At 37.5% G+C, this 11,231-nt stretch overlaps 1 protein-coding gene across 4 annotated transcripts; it reads left to right on the top strand.

The window, feature by feature from the left end:
- Positions 1-2,349: 2,349 nt before the first annotated feature.
- LOC129728460 (phenoloxidase-activating factor 2-like) lies at positions 2,350-7,125 on the top strand. 4 transcript variants are annotated; one of them, XM_055686906.1, is made up of 7 exons: positions 2,350-2,759; positions 2,821-2,892; positions 2,959-3,047; positions 3,106-3,184; positions 3,267-3,366; positions 6,075-6,872; positions 6,936-7,125. In XM_055686906.1, exons 2-6 carry the CDS (start codon positions 2,821-2,823, stop codon positions 6,809-6,811), a joined length of 1,077 nt encoding a protein of 358 aa, XP_055542881.1. In that variant the 5' UTR covers positions 2,350-2,759; the 3' UTR covers positions 6,812-6,872; positions 6,936-7,125. The 4 variants fall into 4 exon arrangements, with proteins under 4 accessions (XP_055542881.1, XP_055542882.1, XP_055542880.1 ...); XM_055686907.1 differs by having other exon boundaries at positions 2,351-2,892; positions 3,121-3,184; positions 6,936-7,124; XM_055686905.1 differs by having other exon boundaries at positions 2,351-2,892; positions 6,075-6,814; positions 6,936-7,124.
- The last annotated feature ends 4,106 nt before the right edge of the window (positions 7,126-11,231 follow it).

The raw sequence follows: 11,231 nt of genomic DNA, 5'->3' as shown, positions 1-11,231 counted from the left end.
AGTTTGTTGATTTTGGCCCCAGATTAGTTGTTAGGATGAAAAAATATCAAAAAAACGATTTTCATTATTGTTTTTCTTATTTTTTTCTCAAAGGTAATGTTGGGTCCCAATAATCTCAATAGTGTATTACATGTTTTCTTTTTAACGACAACCCAAGACATTACGTATAGCAACTTTGGACTATTGGGTAAACCACATTTCCCTGGGACTAGTTATTGGTGATTTTAGACTGCCTTTCCTCTTCGTTGTTCATGTATATTCTAAAATTTTGTATGAATCATGGACATGCGCCAATATAGATTGTTCACGTGGAATGTGAATGACCCCTGAATTGCTTTTCATATTGATGAACTCATTTAAGTCGCAGCAAAGTTTTACTCTTTATCCATCAAAACAATGAAGTGATCAAAGTCACCCCGGAATGATGATTGATGTGAACATTTTAAACCACCTTTAAAAACAGCTGGAGTGTTGCTGAACTTTTGAAGTAGTGACTGAATCTTGCTCAATGCATGCCAGTACTTATTTTAAAAATATCAAACAATTTGGTATTCAGTGCATTCTTAAAATATTTAAGATATATTCAAAAAAGTGATCAAAGTCACCCCAGTTTACGGTGCTTAAGAAATAGCAAAATAAAAGAAATGACTCTTAATTTCGAACAATTTAAACACGAGCGATACCGGGAACTTTAAAATAATACGATACTACATTTTAATTATGTTTAGGCCACATATAATGATCAAAGCAGGTAAATTTTTAAATGGTCTTTGAATTTCTTTTTTTCCATAACTTTTGAACCACATATCAAATTGTTATGAAGTTTGTTATTTGTAAGTGTGAGAGATGACTCGTTCGTATGACACTAGTTATGTTCAAGTAAGTCGTGTAGTCCTTGAGTTAATAGACTTTCGTTGTTTTATTGACTGCTTGTTCGAACATGGTAGATTAAAAACTAAAAAAGTTATGAAAAAAAATCCAAGGGTCTAAGATCCGGGGGAGCAAATCAAATTCTCCCGCTTGGACCATTTTCGCCATGTGGGCCGGTGCACCGTCCTGTTGAAGGACATAATAATCCTTCCCGTAGAGGTCCCGAAGTGCCGGACCCACAGCCTTCTCCAGAACATCGGCCTTGTAGTACGCGGCGTTTTTACGTTTTTTTTCCAAAGCATCACTGACGCGGCGGTCTGGGACTGCAGGATGTTAAAGTGAACGAGGGGATACTGGCCAACGTCAGCGCCCACAGCTAATCATTTTGGACATTGCGCGGCTCTAGTAAGACAAAGAGTTTCTCATCAGAAAACACGAACTCCTAACCTGCTGCAAACTACTTTATCATCGCGGTACTCTCATTGCGTAAACAAACATCAAATGTCAATAAGTCGACACCATGCGCGTTGGTTAGCCTATATATAAGGCTAAAACCGACACCAATACCAATACACAGATTGCACAGGGTGCGCATCCACACAACTATGAAAGGTTGTATTCAAACTTATTGAACACCCTGTAAGTAACAGCAGGATTTTTGTAAGAGAATCTTCTAAAAGTGCTTATTTGAAATGATCAGAAGTGTTTTAGCCAAATCAGTAATCTCTTTGGTAGATGCAATTACATTTCATATAATAAAAGATATCTGACTATTTCTGTTTTGAAATCACGTTTTGTTTTTAAAATCAATGTTTTGCAGTATACGATCTCAAGATGAATTATTTCAATAATTTTTAATGAAAATTTACTAAATTTCCTAAAAGTTATCGCTTTACAACTATTTTCTAACTCTTGTCATTACCGTACGTAGATGTTCATGAGCAGAAAACCGTGGAAAATACTGGACACGAAAAAGTTTCATTGCATTAAATAAATTAAAAATTTTGGTTACCAAAGTTTCATTAAATTCTGAGAGAGTGCCGCAAAATTCGGCATGAATATTAAACATATTGAAAAACATCTAAGAACGCCAAACAGTTCTACAGCTACTGCTGCTACTGAGAAAATTTAAATCAAAGAACAATTATGCAATACAATTTGAAAGTTTTTTGTTATTTTAAGATTTTATATCGCTGTTATTACGGTCTGCAATTCTACATTAAAACGAAATCGAAGCTACTATGTTGCAAAAGATAGTCGTGTCAATTGATTCACCAAAGTGCCTAGGAAATTTAATTATACGTACTGGTTGCAAACGCGATTAAATATTAAACACGAAATACACGCACTAATACTGGAGCAAGTTTACATTCCGAAGACCTGATTATAAATGTTCTAGCATTTGCGAGATTTGACGTTAACACTAGAGAAAATTCATTTTTTGAGTGGCATTTTTTTCAGGTAGCTAAACCACATTACATTGAAAGAACTGAAGGTTACTAAGCTAGGTTACATTGAAAAGTATCACATAAAAATTACAATGAATTCCAAGACTAAGTGATAGTTTTAAAATCTACATTTTATGTTTACTCTTGGTTTCGGTTAATGAACAACCACGAAACTGGCACTCACTGAATTTATTTATGTACAGCGTTAGTCTCAGCAATTCGAGTCGTTACTCAGTTCAGTTGCAATCGTTGGTCACTTCGGAAGTAACGCTGTAGCTTTTGAACCTAGTGATAGTGATTGATTGGTTAAACTTGTTCGCAATACCTTTTGGCTTCTCATGTTTGCTATCTATTTATTGCTTCTCCAAACTACTCAGGAAGTGAATGATTGAAAATGACTAAAGGATCCCAACAGAAACAGCAGCAGCACCACTACGATCAGTAAACGAAAAAATCAACGATAAGCAGGGCACGCACTCTTTACTTTCATTTTTATGAACAGATGCGCTGTCGATTGTGTGCACTGGTGATCCTGTTGCAGTTTGTTGTAACAATATCAGCCAGAGAGAAACGGGTAAGATCAAAGGCTGCCACATTGATTCGATGCTATAGTAAAGATTCAAAAATCTTACTTTTGCAGAAATGTATCGGCGGACTTTGTATCCCACCAGAATTATGCCGACCCGTCAATACCAACGTATACGACGAAATCCATCTGGAATTCTTCAGGTAGTATCTATGTTGCATCGGAAAGTGCATGCCGGTAATTCGGATATTCGGAAAACAGTTTCGATCGTTCCAGCTCCAACGAGTGCCGACGCGGAAATCTAAAATGTTGTCCATATGAGCGGATTGTACGAGCACCGGTATGATCGACTACAACAACTGATAAGCCTTGTGCATATAATGTAGCATGGTTTACTGTATGTATACACTTTGCATTTGCAGGAGACCGAGGCGCCAGATGAAAATGAGATGGTGTGCGCTGCGAGAAACAACAACGGGGTTGGCAACTTCATTTACCACGACAAATCGAAGGCTAAATACGGTGAGTAGCTGCACGTTAGGAACGGTCGATGGTTGCAATTCTGTCGCTAATTCTACCGATCAAACATCTCTTATTTATCTCTCAGTTGCCTATCTGGAAGAGCATAACAAAAGAAATTCCATGATTTGTCTACACGAGATACAAACAATATAAATTGATACGATTTTGTATTTTCCCATATGCTATTGATAACAAAAATTAATCGTAACGAAATATCATAACAAAATCTGTAACGAAATTGTTCTGAACAAAATCTACAAAATATTTCGTCTCTCTCCAAACATGTTGTTACTAACAATGGCTGTTATCAACCTGATCTGTATGTTACCTTATTTGTTAGAGAGATGTAAGTTTTATATGGGTTTGATATAAGTAGAATCATTTTTTTTATAATTTCTGTTATTTCAACACCTAAGGGGATCAAATTGAAAACAAAGCTTGAAGCATTTTTCGCATAACTAACTAACAGCTTCTGCTATACTTTTTTCCGATCGTGTATCTATTTGAGAGAACGAGTTGAGAGGAATAACAAACTTAATATTAACCTATCAATATTAAGTGGCAAGAGTTGAGCAAAAAATCCAATTACACTGACGTATCATCAGTCTCAAGCGAAAAGAATTTTCTGTAGATTGTGTTTTCGACTCAAAATCTGATTAGCATAATTTGTTCTTTGGCAATTATTTGGCCATAGACACATATCCCGCGGGTGAATACGCGCGGGCACAACTAAACTTTGATCCCATTTTGATTACTGAGCAATTCCCCAAAAATTGTCTCATTTTCAATATATTTTTCAATTGCCATTTTTGATTTGGCTGAAACTTTGCATAGAAAATTCTATGGGCACAAGATGCCATTTTGTGTTATTTTTTTGAATCACAACTCATTTTTTAGAAGCTATGTAAAAAAGGTATCGATGATTATTTAACGGTTGTTTGATCGGTCTGACGTCTTCGTCTGAGTTATAGATAATAATTTTGTCTTCCCGAAAAAAATTAACTGTACCTGAACTGCATTGGCAGAGCATGTAAAACATATACTTTTGCATTTCGTACTGTTGAAACGCGTTTTATTATCGTCGTACACACGAAATACATGTCATCCGTGAACGAGAGCTTGAAAGAGGATATGAGCAGGTACAAATCATTCAATGTTGCGTAGCAGTGATCCCAGAAAACTACCTTGGGGCACGCCAAACGTGACACAAAATGGGCACTCGGATAAGTATGACAGAATCCAATCCAGAATCCATTTTAGAAAGCCAATATGTTTTTATTTGTTTTGATAACGTAGTAGTGAAAAATAGTAGCGAATGCTTTCGTGAAATCAAATCAACCGCGTCGATTTGCCTCCTCATCCTATTTCCCGGAATAAAGCCGTGTTGGATATGGGAAATGAGAAATGCTGTATACGGCAACAGCACGTTGTGTACAAGTTTCTCGAAGACTTTGCCCAAACAACACAATATGGAAATACCACAGTAGTTTGTTACTGAATTTACTTTAATTTCAAGCGCGTCCTTTCACGTAGCGATCAGTTGAACAACGATGCAATTAGAAATGACAGTTCTGCACAGCATTTTTTCGGGAACAGCTGTGGAATGCCATCAGCCCCGGGTTCTTTTTTTGAGTCAGGGTTGGTAATTCACACTTCATTCGATGTGAACTGGATAAAGAGAAGGTTAATGTCTAATTCATTTTCGGTATGCTACTTCCCTAGAGCTGCGATAACTAGTCTTGCGATAGGGCTACCGGATTAGGTATGTCCACCCCTAACATGGGAACACAGGATGTGCCCCTCTTTCCCAGTCAGCAGATGACAAAAGTTCCCAAAGGAGGTCCAACCAATTGAACCGCAGAGAGTTACATAATTTATTTCAGAGTCTTCTTCTTCTGTTGTTGTGGTGTGCATAGAATCTCGCAGGGATGGACGATACTAGCATCGATGCCAACGGTATCGATACTACGGGTTGCGGCATCGAGCATTGTAGCATTGATACTCTACGCGAGAGATGAATACCGGTATCGATACTTTCTAAACGATACTTGCAGTTTCGTTAGATTTTATTTTTACCACCAACTGCCTCTCTCCAGGGATACAAGATGTGTTGATTTGTTTGCAAAACGCAGATTTTCAGAGTTTGTGTGCAGATTTTTGTTGATTAGCAGATATTTGCAGTTTTTTTTTTAAATTGTAAGTCTGATACCGATAAAATCGAAGTATCGAGTATCGATACTTCTTCAACCGATACTCCGATGCATGGTATCAAAGTTTTTTGAATTATCGCGATACCAAAGTATCGATTCTTTTGCCAGTATCGCCCATGCCTAGAATCTCGGGTTGCTATTTTCTACTTATCTACGGTCGCTACAGGTTTGGTAGTCTATCACACGTAACAAGTTTGTAGGCAAGACTTTCCCAGTTTTAACCACGTGCCGGAGCAGCGTTTGGAATAAGAACAATAATGAACTTGCCGAAATTCTGAACAGTGTTTGAAAAAATTTGGTACATATCCACTTGAAAAAATATACTGGTTTTGTTCAAACAATTATGCGATATGCGAAGGTAACAATCAAAGATAGAGAAGTGTGTTTTGTTTATAAAGAAAAATTCAACTGACTATTCAACTATTTGAATCATATTTTTTTTAGGTAATCGGAGTTCAGAGTACAAATTACGCCTATAGCAGTTTAATTTTATTACAGGTGAATTTCCCTGGATGGCTTTCGTTTACACAGTACAAGCTGAGTATGAAATCTATCTCTGTGGTGGAACACTTATTCAGTCCAAAGTTGTGCTTACGATTGCCCATTGCGTTGAAGGTAAACATCCAGATCAGCTGCGCGTGCGTTTTGGCGAGTGGGATTTGGAGGATATGATCGAAATTTATCCACCACAGGACCGAGCCGTGCACAAAATGGTAATCCATCCACACTTTTACGGTGAATTATTGCAGAATGACATTGCCATACTGTTCATCGATGATCATGTTTGGTTTACCGAAGTCGTCGGAGCGGTGTGCATGCCACCGCAAAATTCCAATTTTGACGATAAACGGTGTGTTTTTTCCGGCTGGGGTGAGGATGTCAACGGTCGAAATTCATCGATTCTTAAACGAACAAAATTACCCATAGTCCCTAGAGGCCAGTGTCAAAAGGCTTTACGTAAGCAACTTAATGATCGGTATTTTCAACTACACGAAGGTTTTCTTTGTGCTGGAGGGGAATCCGGCAAAGATGCCTGTAAAGGTGATGGAGGTTCGCCGCTTGTTTGCAGGATACCAAACTCAGAAAATCAGTACTACCTCGTGGGAATAGTAGCATTCGGAGCAGAGTGCGGGGCGCACGGGGTGCCTGGAGTGTATGTAAATGTTCCTTACTATCGTGATTGGATTGACGGAGAGATTTCAAGAATGTATCACGTCGACATATTTGTGAACTGAACGGTAATTAAACACTAGATATCATATTTCAGAGTGTTTATGAGTTTAAATGCTCAGACTGGTGAGGGATACAGCTAACTAGATCCAGGTAATACCCATCTAATAAGATTTGTTTCTTTTTCAGATGCTGACGTGGAAGGTCTAACGTTGTCAACTAAAATGGATTAATAAAATTAGTTGAATCAATCAAAATAATTGAAAAGATATTCCTAACTTTTATAATAAACTCAATAAAACGCATTTATGTTTATCAGTAAGCAATACTATTCGCGTTATGTTTTTTACGTCAATAAATAAAATTAAGTAGGGAAGCTGCTCCATTTTTCATCTCATTAAGCCGATATTCACGAAGAATGCACGAATTAAACACCAAATTTTCACGAAATCATTGAACAAATAAACTAAATATGCTTCCGTGCTCTTATGGAATCGTTTAGCATTGTATGTTTAGTAAAATTAGCTAGATTTATCCTGAATTTTGTAAAACAAACCATTTTTCACAACGCTTTCATATCCATCACAAAACTTGAATCACTGCTCAATTATTCATCACACGACGCCCCCATATTCATCACACTGTTAATCATGAATTAATCACATTATTATGAATGAACGTAGCCGCAGCCCGTCGTAGTAGGTTACCTAGATATCTGCTGCAGTTGTTTACGTGCAAAATTTGTAACCTAGGTAACCACTACAGTGCTGTAGATTTTTGTCAATTACGTCAGAATAATTAAACATTTTCAGTATGATTTTTTCGTATCAACAGAAACTGATTTGGCAACTTTTGATTTTCTTCAACGCAGTGAAAACAGATGGAAATACATACAGTTGAAATTTAGGAATTGTAGAAATTCATCTCATATATTTCTACTAATTAAAGCTTGTTTTAGGAAATTTGAGGTGATCATTTCAAAGATTAAAGTATTCTTAGTGTAGCGAGTGATTTTGTTTAGTGATTAAAATAAAAAGTGGTCCGCTAGTGATAAAAAAAAACTTTGGTTGGCTGCTGAACGAGTCCCGTTGCACAGTGGTCTGGAACTGCCTACAGTCGGAAAAAAGTCAATTTTTCAACTTAATGCATCAAGCATACTCTCCTCGGGAATGAATTCTGCAGCTAGCGAAAAATCATCAGAATGTTCGGATTATTATTGTTGTCATACGTTTACCACAGTTGAGAAAGTAGGCTTCTTGTGCACTCACGACTTCTCTATTTTTACGTTGTTTACCCAAGTGATTTATTACAGAATGCTGAAGTAGTAATGAATGTTACAATAGTGTCGAATTGTTTATATGGCCTTATTCTAGCATTCTAACAACTTAGGATATCCTTTTTAGAGTTGTTTCATGGCAATAAGCCCTCCACAAAATAAGTAGAATAAAATACTTGCCACTTCAACTTTATGTAGAGTTTAAAATGGTATCCCCGCCGTTACCCGCGCTCACTCAAAAATTATAATGTTCCCTCGTGTTCATAGAGACAGAAGCAAAAGAGTTTTCTGTGCAATTTTCGGCTAAACGTTCACAATATCAAAAACAAAAACGAGCGTGCGACGCGCAAGCGGCCATTTTTTAACAAGCAATGTTAGTTTAGAGCGCCACTCGTTAAATTTAAATCCAAACTACCTAAATATTAATAGCCGCTACGTATACCTTAACTTTGTTTGATATATCTGGATCGTGAAATTCAAGATTTTTCGGGGTTTTCTCCTTTGACATGCCGTAATTCATGTTTTTCTAAATTAATTGCTCAATTTCTCAAAAAATACATCATGTACTAACTTTATATCCAAGAAAGAGTATCTCAAAATACTATTCTGTACAAACTTCCTTTAGACATTATACTTCTATTTTGTTTCCTTGAGAAGTTAGCGACAGCAGCGGTTAAATTTTGAACTACATAGCCATTGCCAAAAGTTGGCCTATAGTTTCAGGATCAACATTCGAGAAGACACGGTTCATCTAGGAGGCAACCCTTAGTAGTTATTAATTTCGCCCTGATTTCAGTCCTTTCCGGCCACTGTGCGTTGTAGTCGTATAGAACAATGCGCGGATTCCGTTCTCTGAGGTAGGTGATTGAATAAAGTGAGTTTTCGAGTGCAGATGCCTGACTATAATGTCAAATTTAGTGCTTTTAAGTGAGTTTTTGAGGATTATACTTCATGAGGAATCTAAAGTAAACTAAAAAGAATCCATTCCATGGATTAGCAGATTGGTTTAAGAAGAAAGTATGCGTTTTTTCCTGTTTTCAATTGTGTTTTCATATTGTATGAGATGAATATATGGGCTGAGATGAATAATGGAGTAGTTCCCCTAGGCGTTAAGATAGTAAAACAAATAAATTAGTGTGCTATGCGAGAAAAGAATTGGTCTGTTTTGCATACAGATGTGTGTGTTTAGACTTTTTCTTACATACACGCATGAGTACTAGAGTGGAGCGTCGTCATACGGGAAACTGAAACTTAATATCACAAATCCAGAAACAAGTTTTTTTGGTCCTATTTGAGGGTCCCGAAATATCTCAAATTTGTCTATAGTCGATTGGTTTTGTCTCCGCTTGAGGCATTGTATTAGTATAATTAGTAAATTAGTATGAAGATTTGTATGGCGAAAGCTACTTTTTGCCATTGTTCATTCAGAATGGCAGATTTTTTTATGCTTAACCTTTTTGAAACAAAATAAGTCAGATTTCCATCAGAAGTAATCTCTCCAACATGTTGTGGATTCTAACTACGACTAGAATATTGAAATTCATTTTTTTTGCTTGATCCAGCTGAGCTGCTTCGGGCTTCAAATGGTGAGTTGACAACCTGGTAAAAGCGGGAAACACAGCTGCGGCCCTCACAAGTTAATATCTCACACCTTCACGAGTCATATGATTACACTCGACTGCCAGCTGAAACATGGACACAACTGGTTGGTGTTACCCGGGCAATGTTGTCCTCTAAGAAAAGCTAAGTGAGAAGGTGCGACGCGATCACGGGCGCGTAAATACCATACTTCGGTGGTAGAGGAAATGCTTCGCCAACCCGATCGTCTGTTCACCAAGTGGGCGCGGCTCAAAACAGCGTCTGATCACAATGTCAGGAGCAGCTTATCAACGTCTTGGTGTCAACGTGGGACTCTAAACAGAGCTGACAGAGCTCTGTAGACCGACTACTTTCTACCAGAGTTGTTGCACCACCAGCGAGGTGGGAGCCGACAGGTTTTTGAGCATCATCCCGATTAGGGAAATATCCTTATTGAGTGGTATTCGATAATTCTGGGAGAAGTTGCCATCTTAGAATTCAAAATAGTTTTTGGGGTCGGTTCTTGGCTCCTGTGCATCATTTCGATCATTTTAAGCTGTTTTCCGGTAAAATTATTTCAAATATGTGTTTCATTTGTACGGAACCCATATCGTGCAGTGAAGGGAGAGGGGCCGTACCACCATAGAAATATTTTTGCTCCCAAAAACTTTTACATGGCAGATTTGGTTCCATTTACTTGATTAGTTCACGAGTCGTTGGATGTAATAAACGTATCGCAAACATAGTTGTGTTGGATTTACGTCACGTTGAGTAGAATTGGCGGTTACGTCATTTGTTTTCGTGAATAAATGATGCTATTTTTTACACTTTTGGTCAAATTTCGGCGCCTATAAGTTCAGTTTGGTGTGTTCTATCGTTTAATCGTAAAAAACACACATCGGCCACTTTGGCGCTTACGTCAGTCTGCAAGATTACGGCAGTATGGTAGTCCAAAGTACCTTCTTTCCCGTGAAGATATCCACAAAATAACCTGGAGATCGACAGACAGAAAATCAAATCGACCACGTTCCGACATCTTCAACGTTCGCACCTACCGCAGTGCAAAAAATCAAAGAAGGGTTGTGTGCAAAGCCACGACCGCAAGGTTGAAGTAGAATACTTTTACAAGAAAGATAACCCGGCTGCTTGCGTGTCACTCATTTTTTCTAGTAAATAAACGTTGACTAATCAAATGCGAAAAATTAATTTTTATGCAGATTTTTTCGGATGTCGTGCTCATGACTGAAGGAAAAGATAATTAAGTACGTTCTGAGACACGGAGATAGAGTAAAATTTAGAATTTTTACAAATTAAAAAATGTAAATCAACTCAAGAGGCAATATTAACTTTTCAATCATCAGGTTTTTATTTTATCCTGAAAAGGACAATTTGTTGTTCAATTCAATATCGGATAAGATAACGATCACATCCTGGCGTTATCACTGACAGTGCGAATAAATTATTCCTTGTGATAAAATAAACAGTGAAAAGTTGATTTAACACTCAAAACTAGACGGCTCATGTGTTGTCAAAATGAGTCAACTTTTCATTGAATGCATTTACTAGTGCCCGCTATCGCACAGAGACTGCATTTTACTAAAGTGCCTCACTGCATCTGCTGCTATCGATTC

This window comes from Wyeomyia smithii, chromosome 3 (genome assembly GCF_029784165.1).
Source record: "Wyeomyia smithii strain HCP4-BCI-WySm-NY-G18 chromosome 3, ASM2978416v1, whole genome shotgun sequence".
Classification (NCBI taxonomy): Eukaryota; Metazoa; Arthropoda; class Insecta; order Diptera; family Culicidae; genus Wyeomyia; species Wyeomyia smithii.
This window is presented reverse-complemented; position numbering and strand designations above follow the sequence as displayed.

What these genes read in the sequence shown, in the direction of transcription:
- LOC129728460 (XM_055686906.1), top strand. Translation starts at nt 2,821, where the DNA reads ATGCGCTGTCGATTGTGTGCACTGGTGATCCTGTTGCAGTTTGTTGTA. An exon ending in TATCAGCCAGAGAGAAACGG is followed by an intron (nt 2,893 to 2,958) that starts GTAAGATCAAAG and finishes TTACTTTTGCAG; the next exon opens with AAATGTATCGGCGGACTTTG. An exon ending in AGCGGATTGTACGAGCACCG is followed by an intron (nt 3,185 to 3,266) that starts GTATGATCGACT and finishes TTGCATTTGCAG; the next exon opens with GAGACCGAGGCGCCAGATGA.